This window comes from Brassica rapa, chromosome A05, assembly GCF_000309985.2.
Source record: "Brassica rapa cultivar Chiifu-401-42 chromosome A05, CAAS_Brap_v3.01, whole genome shotgun sequence".
NCBI classification, from domain to species: domain Eukaryota; kingdom Viridiplantae; phylum Streptophyta; class Magnoliopsida; order Brassicales; family Brassicaceae; genus Brassica; species Brassica rapa.
The window spans coordinates 27750230-27770520 of NC_024799.2; the positions used below are offsets into that span (position 1 = coordinate 27750230).

Sequence of the window (20291 nt, forward strand, 5' to 3'; positions counted from 1 at the left end):
CAATAGCCCACATTCTTCATGCAGATACAAGAAATTAAATAGATTTTAACTAAGCCCAAAGTTGACACAAGTATTTAGATTGGGCTTCAGAGTCGAAATCTCACGAATAGATATATTGCTCCGACCGAATTAAACACTACAATCTTAACTAAACCAAAGTCTAGTGAGCGGTAACCAATTTTTGCTTCTTCTTATGTCTGCGAGGTTAAGCAACAAGCGCAATACGTGTGTTCTGCATTAATAGCAAAAGAAAACAAGTGTCTCGATGTTTTACAAGGACGAACTTTCTCTAAAGTACACAACAACTCAATCACACAGTATCAGAAAGAAGAGACACACACACAACCAAACAGATAAACACATATTAGAGCTCTCTTCGTCGTTCTCGACTAAACCAAACTTTTTTCAGACTTTCCCATTTCCAGCAACGATCGCTGATCTCACAAACTCATCGCAGTGAGTAACTCCTCCGGACAAAACATCAGCTAGAACGCCGACGATATCAAAAGCTTCTTGTAGATCAGTTGCAGAGTTGATGTCGTCAAGCCACGAGATCAGTTCTTTTGAGAAACCAACCATATCTTTCACATTCAGCAACTTCTCTTTCATTACAATCTCCCACGGCTCCAGCTCTACCCCACTTGACGTACCTTCTTTCTTGTTTGGTTCGACGTTGGCTGGTTTCTTTGGTTTAAAGAATTGTTGAAGCTGTTCTATCATACCGGTGTAGACCAGCATTGGCTTGACGATAGAGAGAAGTTCATCGCCGGTTAAGGTTTCTGCTGCGTCTTGGCTTTTGCCTCCTGAACTGGATGATTCCGCAGCACGAGAGGCTGCCCGACCGTGAGCGTGTTGCATGAAGGTATGGTAAATCCCGCGCTGGAGAAAGACACGACGGTGTTGGAGCCATGATTCATACGATTCCGAGAGAAGCGAGTTTACCATCATGAACTGAACGGTTTCCTCGGCTCCAGTTGATGATAGCTGAGATCCAGGAGTTATAGGCCGTGAGTCCGATGACGGCACTGTTGCTGTAGATGTCGATGATGATATGTATGATGAAACGCATTTAGCCATGTTGGTGCGTTGCGAGGGACCTCCTTGGTCGAGAAGATGACGGGCCATTTGAAACATGAAAGGCAAGAAACGTGAATTGCTATCTCTTCCTCCACCCCTGCAATCCGCGCTAAAAGAAGCTCCCGTTGCAAACCGAGCCAACATCTAAGCGAGGAAACAAATGGTTAGCATATCAGACAGTGAAGAGCAAAAATAATTGTTTTAAAATCGAGTTAAACTTACCAGAACTATGTCATATGTCAATAGGCGGAGTCTGCTTCCGTCGGCTCGACCAAGAGCATTGAGATTATCCCAGTACTGGTCAACGTAGCGTAGGTACTGAGCTAAAGGAACCAAGGGACCTTTGACAGGAAAGAGAGAGTTGCAAAGAGATTCATTGTTACGTAACATAGCTCCTTCCCATTCTTTCTTTGGGTTTTTAAGGGCAGCATCGGCTCTTTTTGCCTCTTGATGACACTGGAAATGAATGATGTTGAAGTAGCTGACGGTAGTATAAACGCATTCACCACGTGCGCTTCCGGAAGTGCCAACACCAAGATTCACCCGTTTGCTGTAAGAGTATACTCCTAATAAATCAGTAGGTCTGAGTTTGTAGCCTTCTCTGCACACCATGCAAGCTAATCCATCACCTTCTTCCTCTACATCCTCAAAACCTTCGAGAATTGGTTGAGAAACCACAATCCTTTCACCACCATCAGAAGATACCTCTTGATGCATTCCAAGGCCCTGTTTACAAGTGAGAGACTAGGTTAACATTGTCACAAGACCACTACAATCTTTGCGAGAGAAATTTACCTTTAGGAGCTCCTGTCTCTTTTTTAGTGCACGGCGTCTCATCTCATTTTTGGTAGCATCTCGTAATGCACAAACTTTCTCTCCAAGAAATCCATCTCCTTTTCCTTCTTTATCAGCGAGAGTGTCTAGCAAATTCTCAGCTCTTGCACCAATCTCGTTTTCTCCAGCGACTCCTTCTAAGGCATGAAGTAAGGGTAGAATTCCTCCCTCGTCTATGCAGGTCTGGGTTGGCAAATGCCCCATCGACAATCCTCTTAGCATTGACAAAATAAGAGGCACCGAAGGGAGTTTAAGAGCCGCAAGCCATTCTGGGTTAGATTTGTATCCAGCCTGTTTTGTGACAGAGAATATTTCTTTGATGTGTTTGACAGCAGCAGCTATGATGCCTTTCTCCAAAACAATGTCCTTTAACCTCTCTCCACATGAACTTGTCTTCAGAGATTCTGACACTCTAACAAAATTCTCAACAGTAAATCTCTGCTTCACTGCTTCCTGAGTAACGCTCTCGTCTTTGGGATTCTCTTCATGACGTTGCTCAAGTTGATCAAATTCGGCCCAGTTTTGCAGATAAGGGTTGAAGTGCTCTATGAGTGCTTCCATCGCTGCTGGCTCACCGTATGTTAAGTAAGGCAAGATTCTAGCAACCATCTCCGTGTTTCTTTGCTGTTTGTTTGACTTCTTAAGCCCCGAAGGATGGCTTAGCCTTTCTAAGAACATAAGCACTATTTTCTTGGCCTGTTCCCAAGTTCCAGTTTCCTCGTTACTGGCAGTCAAAGAACTTTGTGCAGCGCTGATGCTGTCACTTTCGTTTGCTTCAAGAGTCAAACTCTCGACAATTAAGAGTATGCCTTCAGCTGGCTCCATAGCATCCACAGAAAATGCCCTCCTAGCTGTTTCAAGAAGTAAGCTTAAAGCTCCTAGCCTGAGCAAAGCTCGCCTGTTCTCTCTAATCTTGCAGCAGTGGTTTAGGAGATCAAGAACTGCAACCATCTCTTCTTCGTTGGATTTGAAGTCATCTCGTAAACTCTGCAAAGTCAGCAATGTAAATTAAATTAGAGAACTCAACCAGTTTCTTCGGATTATACTACATGCATCTTCGAAAAAGCCACTTTTTTCGTATAAAATATTCTTGTTTTGAGCACCTCTACCCTGTATCCAAAACTGCACTAAGACAATAAGGTCTACCCAGCGTGTGATTACAATGAGAGGACAAATGTCATTTCCTTTTATGATATAAGAATCTTACCTTGATCATATCAAGTAAAATTTCCAGACCACCATATTCCCGAACTGCACCTGCTATTGCAAACTCAATCTCTGGATCTTGTGATTCTTCTCTATCTTCTTCCAATTCCTTGATCATAGGTTCAGTAGCTTCACCATCTAGCCCCTGTCAATATTTAACCAAACAATCAGAGCAATGACTTTTTCAGCGCTTTCAAATTAAACAAAATCACGGAATCACTAGATTTTTCCGGGGCCTAAACAGTAAGTAAAGGCGAGCAAAACCCAAACCCAAAAGTCACGAACCTGAAGTCTGTATGTCACAGTCATGGGAGGACAATCCCTGCTGGGAGCTGCATTTGAAGCTAAAAGTGCCGAGTTGGTCAGGGAAGTAGAAGACTGGTTTGATTTCTTCCAAACCAGCTCATAAACTTGTGCTACGCTCAGGTCTAGTGAAATAATGTTTCCTGCTACAAGCAACTCCATGCCATAGTCATCTTCCAATAGACCTAACAGGTCCAACTGCTGACAAATCTTGTTTTTAACATCCCGCATCAGTGGGCCAATATCAGCACTTGAATATGGACTTTTCGTCATTGAACCCCGGATAAACTCCTCTTGCGTGTGTGACTTGTTCAAGATCAGCATATACACAGCCTCGGGTTTCGATGGGCAGATCAAATTACAAAGCTGCTCAAGAATAAACTGCAGATACCATTGAAATGTCAGATGACTGGTCATAGATATACGTTAATCATGAAATAAAACTTCGATAACTCCAAGTGATGAATGCGAAGATCGTTTCTAGGAAACGAAATTTGAAACCATAGCTACGTAGGCTGTGCAACATACTCCTAAGTCAGACTACGTGTATATAAAAATACTCTCATCCAGAAGTCTTAAAAGAAGAATATAAGATCCCCATGTTGTAAAGTAGTGAACATCTCCACAAAGAATCATAAATTTCGAAAATGATAGTGGTCAGAATAATATTTCTTCTTACCAAACAGGTACGTCCTTTCTTCTCTACCGCATGGGTTTGTAGTCCAGAAACACATGCACGGATGAATTGTCGTTTATTTTCACTGCTTTCAAGCAGAAGACCGTCAAGAAGATCTTTCAGGAGTCCGTTACAGTCATTTATAAGCTTCGTCTTTTGCACTATCAAGCCACGGATGACAATCAGGGCTTCCAGAACATGTGACAGCAAATTATCTCTCATGAATCTGCCACACTCGTAACATTAGACATGTATGAAGAAGTGGATGTAAGATCAATAGATTTAAGGATGAGAAAATTACCTGGATCGAATATTTGGAACCTCTAAGAACTTTCCAAGGAGTTCTAAGAGTTTATGGAGGGTAAATCCCTGTGAAATGTCTATCTGAAGGCTTCTTTCTAGAGATTCAATGTTTCCTACCTCTTGGGAGATCAATTTACAGATAGTTGTCAGACAACCCCGAACGGTTAAAAATAGAAGTGAATCTTGGGTCTCGATCATTTTAAAGAGCAGATCAAAGTATTCTGCGCTGCTTTCACCAGCTGCAAGCGTAGCAGGAAGCAACCCTATCAGCAAATTGATCAGCCTGTAGCGCCTAGGTGAGCTTTGGGCAGAGAGTAAACTAACCAGCGTGCACATCTCTGATCTAATAGATTGAGAGCATGCACTAAGAATTAGCTCTGTGACCCAAGACCCGAGCTCAAATGCCTGTAAACCACCTTTAGATGCCCTGCTAGTGCGTCGCTTCCACCTAAGTGCATATTTAAGTGCCAAGAAATCTGATCTGTGGGTTCTAGACTTTTGGCTAGCACCTCTAATTGACTGAGAGGCTTTGTATTGCCTCCTCACAAAGTCGAGATATGATGCCCCCTTCTCCCATTCCAAATAACTCACAAGCTGAATATCTAGCGTCTTCTGAGATACATCCGAGTTACTATCTTCGGTTTCTGACGAAGACTTTGAGATGCCGGGAGCTTTCTCATCCTTTTCTTGTACTGTGGGAGCAGTTTTTCCTATCATTGTTTCTTTCTCTGTCGTATCTGGTTTTGGAGGTGTACACGCCACAGAAATGATCTTTAGGCAAGGAAGAATTATGTGCTCTGATATAGCAGGATGTTTAGCACCCAATTTAATGGAAGAAAATAATAGCTGAAAAACAAGGCGCAGTCTTGACTCCCAGAATTCATCAGTGAGAGAGCATACTTCTGAAAGCAACAACATCTCCTCACGAGTGGCGAGCGCAATGTCCATGGAACGATGGTGTTCAAGGCAGTACATTATTTTCTTCTGTACCAGATTATTTAACTCACTCACTGCATTCAGATCACCTTCCGAGAAAGTTCCTAGAGCTGCCCTAGCTTGAGCACGGGCTGTTTTCGGACCTTGGTGAATATTGTTTTCAAACAACTCGGACAAGATACCAGCTGCAACAAGTTGTTTCCTAGATCTTGGATGCTTCGACAGCATTTGAAGAATCTCGAGACATTGAGTGACAAATGTAGTGGCACAACCGTAACAATTGTTTGGGGTCTTTGAAACCACACATCTTGAAGCACCAGATGAAAAGTTCGAATTTTTCTGATGGAGGTAATTCATCAGAACTCTGCGAAGTCCCTGCAGTGTTTGTACACTTTTGCTGACAGAATCAAAAGCAGCTTTGCACTTCTCACCATACAGTACACCCAAAAGTGCGACTTTGCGGTTTATCTTGTTGCATGAGGGACCAGGCAAAGATGCCATCATTTGCTGGACAGTGTCCTTGTGCTGTGAATCCATTTCAGTTTCACCAATGCTTGATACAATCTTCAGAAGCGGCTTCTTGAAGCCTAAGAGTTGCTGATATCTCCTGTGAGCGTTTTCAGACTCGGACTCTATAGCAGCCAATCCCCTCTTCATATCTTCGTCATTTTCCATATTATCAAATATGAAGCTCGGTTTTGCCATGAAGTTGAACTCAAACCTCCCATACTTGCTATAACCACACTCGTTGCACAGGAAAGAATCCAAATTTTCGTAGTTGATGTTGCGGCATTGCCTGCACTGATAAGCATTCTCATGACAGTTGCTGCAGATACCATGCTTATCAGTAACCGGTCGACTGCATCGAGGGCATTGCAATGGTTCAAGAGATAACGCCTGAAGATTCTCATAGAAGGAATCCAACTCGATCATGAAGTTACAAGCCGTAATGGGAATGGGAAACTCCACCTTCAGTTCAGTTTGGTTAAAGGACAAATGGCAACTCTTGGCACGCTTCCACAGTGACCAGTTGTTTTTAAGCTCTGACAAATCCGAGACCGGGCGATTGTTGTAATACAGGTTTAGGACCTTCACCGACTTTGACTTCCGTGCATCATGAACATTCATGGTCACAGACTGTATCGTATAACTCCCAGTACATTTCACAATGATGCGGTTATCGGTAAACTTTGTCTCAGATTTCAAACTTTCAAGCTTCATTTTGCTATATGGCACATCGGGAGAACTGCAGGCAACGCAGGGTTCGCTCTCAAGATAATAACCGTCAAATTCCACAAGATTGCTCAGAGTGTTGTATATACGGGAGTTTGGATGATTGGCAATGAGTTCGTTCTGAGAATGCAGCGTCTCAAAAATGCACCTTATCACTTCAGGGTTCAGGCAACGATCCACAAGCTCGTTTATTGCTTGCTTTGAGTTGCTTTCTGGAGCCTTGCCGAGCAACAAGCAGACAAGTTCTGTGTACTCAACAATATTCTGACCATACACTGGCAAGTCTCTAACCTTCTGCAAAAGAGCTGCTAACAGACTTTCTTTGAACGATTGTCTTCCATGATGCCACAAGCCATAGATAACAGATTTTGCTTCAGTGCGAACAGAACTTGAATTCCATTCCAGCAGAAAGAAATCAATAAACTGCTTCAAGAGATCACCCCCCTTGGCACTGAAGATATCTACCACCCCTTCCATATCCACGTATGATTTGTCCAAACCAGAATCACGCGCATCTTCACCTTTTTTCTTCTTTTTTGAATCCACGGACTGGGGTCCGGATCGGTTTGAGCCTGTCAATACATCACTTGCTTCAGCTTTCTGCACTGAGCCGCTCACATCTTTTCCTTGATAAAAGGCTAAATTGAGGAGTTTAAGTGTCTGGATAACAGACTCTTCCGCAAAATGGAATACGCCATTCAGTAAGAAAGACAGAAAATCTCCATGCCTGAGACAGTATTTTTGCCAGTTCCGAGGGCGCGCTAAAGCAACTTCAGCAATTGTAGAAAGCGACTTCACAATCTTTACACTCCTTTCATACGAAACATTGTTTTCAAAACCTCCAGACTTTTCAACATGCTTGTATAGGTTCTTCACTTCATTGGAAAACTGCCATGAATCTCGGACACTGTAGTACTGAGTTTTGCTTCCACAAAGATGCAAAAACAGCCTTCTAGCGTATCTCCTAACAAAAGCCGTATGAGGGTTATTGATATAGCTGCACAGAGCATCCTGGAAACCGTCCAACTTTAAATCTTTAGAAGAAGCATTCCTGTAAACCTTTTCCTTTTCCCCCATTTTCTCTTGCTTTTCAGGTCTAACCAAGGTATAAACTAAGCGAAACACATTCTCAAGTAGCAGCCTGTGATAGTCCACAAATAAATCTGCTCGATGGGCTTTTGCATATGAATCCGAAAAGAAGGGGGAATAGTTACCCGCAGGTAAATCTCTTCTGACTGTAAGCATGGCCCCACAACCAGAGCTTGATCCACGTGCTTCAACATTGGCAGTACGGGACTTAAAAACATGCACTAGCTGCTGAAGAATGTTCATTAGATAATTAACAAACTCTTGGCTCCTGAGGCAACTACAAGCTCGAAGTAGCTGAGACGTAAAGTCATCTCTCACTTGAACATCTAATGAAGACTGAGAAGTAACTACAGTGGAGCTCTGGACACTCCTCCGATCATGTACATCTGTGCTTCCACCTGCCCTGGACGTACTACCATCACTGCCAGGTTGGTGCCAACTCCGAAGCATCAAGGTGAAAAACATAAACACAAGAATCACAATTTCCCCAAAGGAAGAGCGAGTTGACGCATCAAACGGTTTGCTTAGGTTGATTTCAGCCAAAAGCCATTTAACTAACTTTTCCAAGCTTATTTCTTCGGGCTTTGAGCTATCCATGAAGGCTCCACCAATGGCAGATGATAATCTGTAGAACAATTGCATGATAGGTATAGCTTGAACACCGGATGATGTATCCATCCATCCACTCAACTCTTGAAGAAACTCAGAGAGAATTAACGAATTAACAGCCCGCATAGAAGCTGAGATAGAAACGGGATCGGTCACTGGGGCAGAAAACTCAGCAGATTCACCAGGTTCCAAGACATGGATTGAAGGAGCTGACGCTTGTGGGACACTACTGGTTATCGCTGGCAACAAATCAGCAATACCTTCATCTGCGGAGAACTGAATTTCATTGGTATCAGCACCAAGTGATTCCACATCAATTGGAATTGCTGTCATGGGATGATCTCGAGTATGTGGTGGTGGCAGACGATCTGCATCTAACACTTCATGGCATGCCTCACATAAATCAAAATCTGGACACACGGTGCAATGCCACCTCCTTCTCAGTATAGGGACAGTGGAGCAGCCATCACAGCAGTATTGAACAGATGAAGTTATAGAGTCCTCTTCAATCACGACATGTGTATTTCCACCGGCTGTTCTGCTAGGTACCGGAGGAGTTGTAACATTGTCTACCAATTCATCTGTTGTCAACATCGTTTGCTTTGGGAAAGGAACCTGAAGTAACCTTGATGATATGGCTAAGCTGTAAAAAAAAATTAGTTAGCAGACTGGTTCATATCTAAGAAACAGAATACAATAAACATAAAGAACACACCTGCTGGATGTTTGCACAGACTCATTAGGAGATAATATAAGTGCTTTCAGTAACTGAACAGCAGGAGCTACAGAATGAACCCCGGTATCCTTTCCTTGAGATGCCAAACACTCAGCATAGCTATAGATTAGTTCAACGGAGGACATCACGATATTGTTCATAGTTGGTGTATCAAGTGGCTCCGTATCTAAAATTCCCCATAGCACTTGCATCAGATTATCCACTACTTCAGAACCTACAAAACAAAAATATTTCATTTAAACAAAGCGAAATGGAGATGACAATTTTAAGATAAACGTCGCTCCTATCACCTTATACAAAGGATAAACGAAACAAAATTGTGTTTGAACCATGCAAATAGATAGACAGTAAATAGTAACAGAAAGGCATATACCATTCATCTCCAGAAAGACGGAGAAATTGGATTTACGGGTCAAAGCTATTTTAGACACCGCCCGCATCTGAGCACTGAACTCTTCAACAATCGACCCTCCAGTACCAGAAATGCCCAACCTTGAAGAAAGAATAGAGGTGACCTTGACCACTCCAAGAAGTCGCATGGTGTCTTTGACCTATACCAACAGATAAATCAATGTCAAAGACAACAGACATATTTAAAGCTTATCTGCACAACTGAACATGCAAAGCCGAATTTGGTAGAAGCATTACCTGATAGTATATCTCCTTTTTTGGAAAGATAGACTGCAAAACACGGCAAGCTGCAGTTTGTAACAGAATTTCCCTATCACTTTCGAATATTGTCTCCAGTAGCTGTTTGCATTTAAGTTCACTAAGCTCCACTTCTTGCCGTGGCCTACAAACTGAATAATAGATTGATAGGAGTTTGAGACCATCTGCGATAACTTGCTCCTCAATAGAAGCAGACCGTGTCAACGCTCTCTTTTTACTAGAGCCTGGAAGAAGCAGACCATGACCAAGCACACGAGCTTCCATATCTATCACAGCATCCATTTTCTCTTTCCAGCCAAATTCATCTTTAGCACGACCATATACTTCAAGTGAGTCTATTCTGGGCAATGCAGTCCCACTAGTAGTCGGCCCCACAGAGATTACAATATCTTCATCAGCTAGAAGTGACTCAGCCACTGTAAATGGAATGTCATACCAGCACCTCATGCCCTCATCCATCTTAATCGATCTCTGAAAAATGGTCACTTCTGAAGGTATAGAGCTTGCTGATGTAGTACCCACATGCACCCGGATGCCAACCATAACAATGTCAGGGTTTGGATTGGAGACTGATATCTGAAAAAGAGAAGAAAATTAACTAACTAAGATGCCTTAAGGGATCCGGTCAAAATACTCGTAAGAGTAATGACTAAACATAATACACAGATTAACTTATCATACAAAAAAAAAATAACTTGGGAAAGCCAACCATACCTTAAATCCCATGGGACTGGGGCTCTCAATAAAACCATCGTCAGATGCCAAGCTTTGTTTCGCTCCCTCGGAATCACCATTTCTGATAGCATCACTACCGAGTCTCACATCTGCTGTAATGCAAAATGCCTTCTCAAAGAAATCCAGGGGAAACTCCGGTTTTTCACCAGCGAAGGTTTTGTTGTTAAGAATCTTAGAACCCAACCTTTTAACCTTTTCAGCTGAGAAATTGGAGTCAGGATCAACTCCATTCCGAACAAGGGAATAAATCTGAAGGCTGCCATCATCATGCAGAACAAGACAGTGAACATTGTCTTTTGACAGAGGTTTGTATGCAGTTATTCCGACCATAGGGGACGAAGATCCTGTCGGATGACGTAGATTCTGTGCACATACCCCATCACCCCTTAGGGACACAGCCAAGGCAGCATTTGATTTCACGGTGGAGAAGCAAATAAATAATCCACTGCCACCCAACAACTCCTTCCAACGATGCAGTCCAGCCACACTCTGTTTACCATCTGAGTCCTCCTCAAACATTGCAGATGTTTCAGTTACGGATGTTGCGTCTGAGCTGAGCCGACCCACAAAGGAACTTCCATCATGATAGGATATAAAAAGCAGTCGATATGTCGGAGAGAAATAGACAGATGAACCCTTTCCGGCAACATCCTTTCCTAAAATCTGAACAGTTTCCTTAAGTGGTGTTGCGCCTGCATTTCCCCCCAGAGATAGTTCAAACCTGTACAAATTTCCCTGCTCTGAAAGAACAAGAAGAAAAATCCTCCCACGATGAGCAACAAAGAGGGTAGCATCCACAATCATGTCATCTGGCAAGGTGAAGTACTGTGTTGGACTGATGATATCCTGGGATAAATCATAAATCTTCACGAATTTGTTTGTAACGACCATTAACTGAACCTGTGAACCAGGAACCCAGTCTATACGCCTGATGTATGCACCATGCAAGGCAAGCTCAACAGCAAGCCTGTCGATGACTTCACCTCGATGATTCAAAGTAAGTATCTGGCAGTCTTCAAGGCCTGCGACAGCAAGATAATTCTCCACAACTGAGTTGAAAGAAAGATGCACAATCTCAAAACGAACAATATTCCTGGAAAGTGGTTTAACATTGGCCTTGTCTGCATTTATCGTTGCAGGTGTGGCTTGTCCTATTAGCTGCCCAACATCAAATATAGCAACTTTATCACCTTCTCCAACTGCGAGGCGACCCCGCATACTAACACTCAGAAGAGACTTGGCAAGGGAGCCACTGGTTAAAAGAGATTTAAGGTCCTTCGAGTTAGCATAGTCAGCCTTTATTTTCAAGTCAAGTGATCCACTTTTATATGCTTTTTTCAACTGCAAAAGATCTGTATCAAATGAAAGAACCTTGTCTTTCCCGAGACTGACTTGCTTATCTCTCGGAAGACCAGAGTCTCTTTTGCTAGTGATAGACGGAAGCAAAGAAGAGAAAAGCTCCAGCACTCTGTCCTCTATGCCGAGCTCTTCTAGTAGCAGTGACATCTTATATTGAGTTTCCTTAGGGATAGATAACACGACGTGATTTTCCTCCTCGAAACTATCTTCGTCCACATCGGAATCGCTTTCTGCAAGCTGTTCTACATCCTCAGACAAGGGTAAAAAGGACTGCAAATTATTTGTACCAAGAGCTTGAGCGCTACCAATGCCACTGAATTTCCGCGGCTTCAAACACTGGCAGCTGCTTCCCCTTACACCTCCGGCTCCACAGTCACAGAAAAACCGACTTGATCGTGAATAGACAACACGGTGACCCCGGTGGCAAACTTTTGCGCAAACAGAACAGCAACCTTTGGACACAGTAAGGTCGCAGGTGTAACAAAAATACCAGTGTTGCTCCATGAAATTACTGCCACTCGAAGTGAAAGTGCAGACTTTTGAGGCAAGGTACCTCTCACTGTTGGCATCTTCTTCATCTTCCTTGTCTAAGCTGGCCACTTCACCATCAGATGTTCCATCATCTTCATCTTCATCAACAGAAGTGACATCACATTCAAGTGAAATTGAGCTTCCTTCCTGATCCAGGGGGAGAGCCAATGTTTCAGATTTTTTTGCTGTTCCTGCAAGTTTTGGGACCAAAGGACCAGTTGCAGTATTTTTATTGCTCGCCAAGGACTTTCCAAGAGAACTCGTTCCAGGGCTTGGAGAACGGTTACTCAACAAGCTGCCTATCACACCAAAAAGAAACTTTAAACCAGGAAGCAACTTCTCATCGGCAGCAAGCTTCTCCATTAGCATTATGGTTCTCTTTAAGACCATTTTCATCAGGCTGTCTTCCTTTGCAAGTTGAAGAACAAAATGAAAATATGACATAGCCATGTGGCTATCAAATGAGATAAATGCTGTCTCAAGGGAGATCAGGATGGCCTCGAATAAATGATTCTGTAATTCTGTGGTCTGTACGTCGTTAGCAGATGACACAAGACAATTCACAAAATTCATTGCTGCCTCTCTGAGAGGAAGAGAATTTCCTTTTGCAGTCTTTTTACCATCATTTTCCTCAACGACGGAACCCAACAGTGTTCGCTCCAGCCACCCAGACAGAGTTGTTAAATCCATGTCAATAAATTTTTGCTGTATTCTTCTCCTGACATCGGGGGATATAGCCACAGACAAAAGATCAACAAGGAAGTTGAGTACTTTTACGTTTACCAGTTCCGAAGAACAGTAGTCCAGTGAGTCGATAAAAACAGACAGATCTCCGCGTTGCAACCGATAGAATTCCATGGTATGCTCAGAGACTGAATCCACACCAAGATAAAATTTGAATATATCAGATTTCGAAGAATCCTTGCTTAGGCTGTCCATAACATCTACAATCTGGGTGATCACCCCATCAAGCACATTGCTTTTATCTATCTTCTCAGCGTTGATATCTCTTACGAACCCCTCCATGTCTTTCATCAGGAACAACTCCGTAAAATCTGGAATCTCTAACATGGCACATATATTTTGATTGATATCCTCACATTTCTCATGAAAGCTTTGGAATACCTGATCAAACTTAATAGCCATGATCGAGTTAAGTATCTGTTGAAGTACATGAGAATCTGCCCCAAAATTTTCCTTTGACTTGCGCAGCTTGAGCAAACCATCTATTGTCAGCACAATGCACCTTATGCTTAGAATACTTGACAGAAGAATCGCACTGGAAGTTTGAAGACTAGTGGGGAAACCATGTACCATAAATTCCCAAAACACTTTCCATAAAACACCCGAACCTCTTCCATCACCCAGAGCATCCAGTTTCGACAGATACGAAATGCATTGAAGATGAAGGGAATTGTCACCAATCTTCGCGTATTCAGCTTGGAGACTTTTACCAAATAGAGTATGCTTGAGAAGTAGCAGAGACGGCGAACTGTGGCCATGGTGAGTCCAAGTACTGAAAGTTGCAAGGAAAGCTTTCCTATACACTTGTAGATATTTGCTAGCCAACGATGAAAGCATTTTCAGCAATTCTGTAAAGTCATCAGTTTCCATCAAGCAGGAGAGTACGCCTTCGGCAGTAGCAATATATTTGGCGTCGATAGATGTGCACTCCCTCCAGAAAGGATCCATTTCTGAACATGAATTTTTCTTGCAATAACCCCAGACGCCACCATTGATGAAATATAACAGAAGAGAGAGCCAAGATCCTTCACGAATAAAATCCCAACCCAAGTCCTCAACCGCCTTCTCAGGTGCAGCATGGAGCTGATTTAAAACACCAATCAGAATGTCTCTGAACTTCATATTCTTACCAACGATGTTGGAGTCGCCTACAAGCAAATGACTGGTGTAGATCATATCCACAGTGCTACATATGTCCACATTCTGGTAATTGATATGCAACGAAGGCTGACTATCCAATGCACAGTTAACACGAGCAATATCCCAAGAAAGTATGAAAATGTATCTTTCCACTATCAGGTCTTCCACTTTTCCAGCCTTTTTCCCCTTCCACAACCCCAATATTCTGGACAAACTTGCAGACAGATCTCTGTAATCCAAGTTTAGGGTCTTGGCAGCAGACACATCAATCTGAAATGTAGGAGGATGTGGGGAAAAGTCGATCATTTGACTCATCAGATGGTTGACTGACTCCTCTTCAGCCCATGAATCAGTTATTCCCCTTGCTACAAGAGACGCCCAAGAAGACAAATGATCAACGGTTACATGTAAATTACTGCCAGAGCTACGAACTTCCCTCAGTTTAGACCTCAGATCTAGCATTAATGATGTTGGACAAGTGTTTGGATGCAACAACATATGGTGCAACAGCACTAACAACCTAGATATCAGCATCGCCCAAGAGGACAACTGAGGACCATCACATATTCCGGACGGGGTATCAACTTTATGCAGACACGAGGCAATAAGATTTGAGAAATTGGCCTTTTCTGCTTCATCTGATAAATGGAAAGCCATAAGAAGAATCTCAATATGGAAAGCAGAGGGAAGACACGAGTTCAACTCCTTGACACTCGAACCTTCAGCACATATTACTCTTGCTCTGTCGGCAATAAAACTAACGAAACCACCATAAGCTTTGGCTCTCAACTGTGCCCCAGCCAATCCCGGCCTACAAAGGAGAGTGTGAGCCAAAAGTGCCAGAGTCTTATCGTTATACTCGAACTCACCATTTTCAACAGCAAGGATTTTCTGAAAAAGGTAGGACTCAAGAGAATCAGACAGAGCACGACCTCTTAAGAAATTGAGTAACAGCTCAAAGGCAACATGTCCAGGTTTTCCTTCATCTTGGAGCATGCAACCACCACCATCAGAGGCCTTGTCTTCAAAACTGCTGCCTAGTATATTGAGCAGGATATCAATGTGACATGTATCAAGCTTTTTGCATCCATCTTCGTATATGCTAGGAACCCATTCTTTACAGAAAATGCACACTCTAAGAAAGTTCAACAGTTCCTTTACAGCTTGCAGTGGTAAATTGCTGCTGACAGCAACGGGTGGATGATCGTTTGGTTCTATGGAACACAGAGAGCGGCGATCCTCAGAGAACAAGTTTCCAAACAGGGCTTCATCATCATGAGAAATTTGGCTTTCAACTTCAGCAAAACTGTTGGATCTCAAACTAGAATATGTTCTCTCCACTTTTGGTCGTAATTTTACTCCTTCAAGGTGAAGGAAATAAACAAGATGAAACAAGTTGTCCACCCACTGACTTGAGGAAGGAAATATCACTCTCATTATATCCTCGACCGTGAAGCCTTTGAGCAACGGGATCTTTTCCTGGCGCAGATGGAAATAAACAGAATCAGCAGAGGAATTGGCATTTTCACAGTCGACTTCTGACTCTAAAACCCTCAGATCTTGGATATGGTATGTTTGTCTATTCAGATCTTGAACGAGTCTCAATGTGTACATGACAGACCGAGGGAAGTAAGCAATCGGAGGCATCAAATTACAAACGGACACATCATATCTCCACACTGAGGCATCTAGATTGTTCACAATAGAAGCTGATACACATGCCTGGACATTTTGAAATAGACTACTCTTGCCAAAGATGAGCTGGACAAGATTAAGAAATCCTTCCACCAGCGCTAGAGAAAGACCCTCAATATTACCCTCTGTAGAAGTGTGAGTAGTGAAGTCGGAGAAAACCCTAAACAGCTTAGGCAAAGCATCTGTGAATGTAGCTACCGCTTGTAACAAGGTCCCGTCGTTTTCTATACTTTGAACATCTTTGGAAAGTCTTCCAAGCAGCTTCAGAATTCTTAAGCAGAAGGACAATTTATCAAGGAAAGCATGATCAATGGTCTTCTCATCTAACACACTTGGCAGTTGAACAAGCTCTTTGCAGACCATAATCAAACGACAAACACAGCCAAGGTGAACAACAGCCAGGTGTCGAGTCAGGGGATTCAGGTTGCCGTAGTCTTGCTGAAAAGAGGGCTTGACTACTGAATGAGTCTGGACATCAGATTCAATGCATTCAGACATCAGCGAAATAAGAAGCCGGTCAACTGGCTTTTCTTCATTTGAGCACCTGCCCCCTGCTCGATAGGTCAAAAGGTATTAAGATCATCAGATAAATTTGAAGTAATATAACAGTACATTACTGAGCGGATTGATAGCAACAAGCATTACCTTGGAAAGTACATTTCACAAGGCTATGTAATTCCATGCTTTCATGCTCGGCAGAAAATGTTGGCCACAGTTCCGCAGCTTCAGCAGGAGAGACAGGTGACAATATATCATATTGCTTCTCACTTCCATCAAAAGAAGCAATCTCCAAAAGCATTTCCATATTAATCTGATTCAAAAACAAGCATTTGGAGAGCTTTAGATTACTTAACGCACTATACCCCTCATGAGAAAAGTTAAACGAAGACATGCTAATGAGTTTGTGTGACTTATTCCTACGGTGCAATACTGAAACTATCAAGCTTTAAGCCTTTAACGACGAATCTATATCACAAGTTGAAGTAAATAATCCTGGTAACACAATCATATAAACAAACAAACCTCCATTTTCAGATCATTTTGAGTAAAGTTGGACTTCTCCAAGAAGCTGAGAGAGAACTCCATCACCTCCTGGATAACACCCAGAACTATAGGTTCCACTTGGTCCACTGACACACACACACAAAAAAACAGTTAGGCCATCACTGTTTACTTCTTAATCTGAATAAACAAAAACATTTCTACGAATTTTTGACAAAATAATCAGATACCAAAGCTCATAAAGTGGGAGATAAGAGTATAATCAACAAATCGGCAAGTAAATCTCGATTCGATTCAAAGCTATTCAGTTACCTAATAGAGATCGCGACAGTAGAAGGATCGCCTGAGATATCGAAACGAGAGCTTGAAGCTGCGAATCTGACCAGGTCTCGAACCGTAGCTTGACGGAGGAGGAGTCACCATCTCCGCCGATCGGAGCGATTCCGGAGCGGAGGAGTAGATAGAAGTAACGGAGGCCGCGCTTGATCGAATCATCGGAGCGTATGCGTTGCGAAAAGAGATCTGACGACGACGTCGACGAGGTGAGGCCGGTCTCGTCGAAGAGAAATCGGCAGAGATTCGCCAAGTCATCTGCCATCTCTGGCGAGGCGAAATAAGGAAAGTGAGACACGATGAGGAAAAAAGGTTTCTAGAGAGATTACACAAAAGGGGAAGGAAGAAAGGGTTTATAAGTTAAGAATCAAAGGCGGTGTGAGAGGACTATGTAGAGAAGACGATGCTCCCTCTTCGTAATCATTTCTTATTATTTACAGGAAAAATATTATTATTGATTAATACTTTAGTTAAAATCTAATTCGGTCGATAAGTATAGTTATTATTCGTTTTTGGGAAATAAAACTTTATAAATTATGACTAATTTCTAATTAGTAATTTCCAGTATAATAAACTTTTTAATTGGGCATGTGTAACGAAGCCGACGTATCTGGGCTCATATGAGGCCTGTTTGATCCTTATATGAAGCTAAAAAGGCTTTGGAAACCAAAATGTCTAAACCCGAAAAGGTCAAATACCTTGGAACTTTAACACATAATCTAATCATATTTGTTTGATCAAAAAAAAAAAATCTAATCATATTTATATTAGTTTATTAAGTCCTTTGATTATCATTAATTTAAACACAGTGTTATTTAATTAATGGAGTCGTATTTTTTGTTTTATTATTGAAGCTTCCATAGGCATTCAACAAAGCTCTCTCACCCACTTTCACAACAACAAGCATCATTCATCATCGCCCATCATCTCCAGTGTCTCCCACTTTTTGAATTTCCTGGGAAATTGCGAAATAAAAAAATTAATTAATGAGTCTCAGTATTTAATTAATATTTAAATTTTTAAATCTTTCTTATTGGTTCTCTCTCTCTCTCTCTTTCGTCGGTTATCTGTTTTCATCGCTCTCTCTTTACGCTGAGCCCCGATCAAAAGGTTGAATTGGATTTGGGGGTGATTTGCTTCTTCTCTCCGTCCAGCTCAATCCTCGATCAAAAAGGTTTGCTCTTTCTTCACAATTTTGCGATCATTTCAATAATTAGTGGAAATGGGTTGTGATAATTCGACTCCGATCGTTTCTGATATCAATTCTCTGATCAAATTTCGCTGATTTTTGTCGGTGATTCACTCTGTTTGCTTTGCTCAGTGCAATCAATATTGGGGTTTTCATCTTCTCTATGTATCTTATCTCAATTGGGCTTTGTCTGTTTCTCTATTATAGCAAAGTTTTTATCTTTTCACTTTTGGAGATTTACCTAAAATAGGGTTTTATCGGTTTATGTGCTTTGCATTTCACTTTAAGTTAGTTATGTGAGTGTTTGAAGTTCAGATCCAAACTAAACTAAAGTTTTACTGAGATGGGTTTAGTTAAATGTGCTTGATCACATCATTAAGGAATCAAACCCCATTTTAACATTGCAGGCAACTTGGAGATATGAAGCAGACTGTTTACCGTATGGTTTGGTGAACGAGACTTCTTTAGATAGAAGCTTTCAATCTTTGTTTTTGAGGCTAAGGAAAATAGAGAGGAGGAGGAGAAGATGGGATGTGTTACTTCTTGCTTTCGAGTCCAAGACATTGATGAGTACATGAATCCAAATAGCTCTGTATATAGGAACTGTCCCTGCATAAGATGCCTTGCTCGTAACTTCCTTAACCTGGTACGTTCTCACTCGCATTGCTTTTTTTATCAGCTCATAACTTTCATTTAATCTCACCAGTTTCATATTAAATACTTTGCAGTATGTATCTGTGTTCGGAAGAGGAGAAACCCGCGCTCTACCATCTTCCGTTCAAGCTACCACTCCATCGATAACTTCCTCTTCTTCACATGATAACTTTCTCTCTGAAGCATTCCGTTCTACTCCGAGGCCTCTGCCTTACGATGCTGATCCTAGGCACTTCCGTTCACTCGTCTCGAGGCGTGAGAAGGGTTCAAGTCACTCCCACGAGGAAGCTGAGCCTCTGAGAAGTGATAGCGATGCGGATTCCGAATCTTTCGGATGCAAATGGGCAAACAACAAATCGGTTATCTCTGAGAAAGATCCCAAAGAAGAGTACTCTAGTAAATCCAGTCTTAGGATTATGAAATCAAAGTCAGCGTCTGGAAACATATGGGATTTTCCTTTGTCTGAAGATGAAGATGCATGTCCAACTTGTCTTGAAGGTTATTTTTGTTTCGTTGTTTTTCCTTTCTTTGTTGCTTCAGGCTTCAACATTTATCATGTCTTGTTTGGCTTTGGCAGAATATACATCAGAGAACCCAAAGATTGTAACAAAATGCTCTCACCATTTCCACCTTGGTTGCATTTATGAATGGATGGAGAGAAGTGAAAACTGTCCTGTCTGCGGAAAGGTAACTTCTCTCTCTCTGTCTCTGTCTGTTCATTCTCAGAACATATATGCTTTTGAAATTGCATGGTCGGTGAGATTAGAAGCTTATGTTCCTTTCATGGTTGCTTCTGGTTTTATCTGTCTGAGGAATATGTGTGATAGATACAGTCATACAGAGAAGTCTCCTTATAAAGAGGTCCCATTTTGTTTTCCAATGTCCTTGTGTGCAGGTGATGGAATTCAATGAAACACCGTGAACATCAATCATCGATCATCTATCTGTGTGTCCTGTATCTGAACTGAAACTGGGGAAGATGGCAAGGCAATGCAGAGGGGATGTTGTGTAAATTTGGCTTGTTGGTTTTTGTGAATATTGTCATTTTACAATGTTAAATATATGAAGCAGGAAGGGTGAAAATGTACCTCTGCAACATTTTAAGCTTTATGCTAACTCCATGAAACATGGCCACAAAAAAAAATGCAAAACAAGAAGCAATGTTAATATTTAGGGACTCTTGTGTTAATATTTCGTAATTACTGATATAGTCTTGTGAATTGGGGGAAAAGAAGAAC

General features: G+C 41.9%; 2 protein-coding genes across 3 annotated transcripts; one reads left to right on the top strand and one right to left on the bottom strand.

Annotated features, from left to right (window-relative positions):
* Positions 1-210: 210 nt before the first annotated feature.
* LOC103870922 (auxin transport protein BIG) lies at positions 211-17634 on the bottom strand. Its single transcript, XM_009149116.3, has 14 exons — positions 17190-17634; positions 16899-17005; positions 16521-16686; positions 10386-16426; positions 9651-10247; positions 9376-9553; positions 8982-9216; positions 4398-8909; positions 4100-4322; positions 3403-3801; positions 3119-3262; positions 1873-2898; positions 1300-1803; positions 211-1221 (listed from the first exon to the last, which is right to left on the bottom strand). The coding sequence occupies exons 1-14, from the start codon at positions 17473-17475 to the stop codon at positions 406-408; spliced, it is 15234 nt and encodes a 5077-aa protein (XP_009147364.2). The 5' UTR covers positions 17476-17634; the 3' UTR covers positions 211-405.
* A 414-nt stretch (positions 17635-18048) lies between these two features.
* On the top strand, positions 18049-20197 carry LOC103870921 (E3 ubiquitin-protein ligase At3g02290). Of its 2 annotated transcripts, none has more exons than XM_009149115.3 (5): positions 18049-18384; positions 18807-19045; positions 19128-19551; positions 19631-19740; positions 19949-20197. In XM_009149115.3, exons 2-5 carry the CDS (start codon positions 18926-18928, stop codon positions 19973-19975), a joined length of 681 nt encoding a protein of 226 aa, XP_009147363.1. In that variant the 5' UTR covers positions 18049-18384; positions 18807-18925; the 3' UTR covers positions 19976-20197. The 2 variants fall into 2 exon arrangements, with proteins under 2 accessions (XP_009147363.1, XP_033146782.1); XM_033290891.1 differs by lacking the exon at positions 18049-18384 and adding an exon at positions 18446-18746 and having other exon boundaries at positions 18836-19045.
* The last annotated feature ends 94 nt before the right edge of the window (positions 20198-20291 follow it).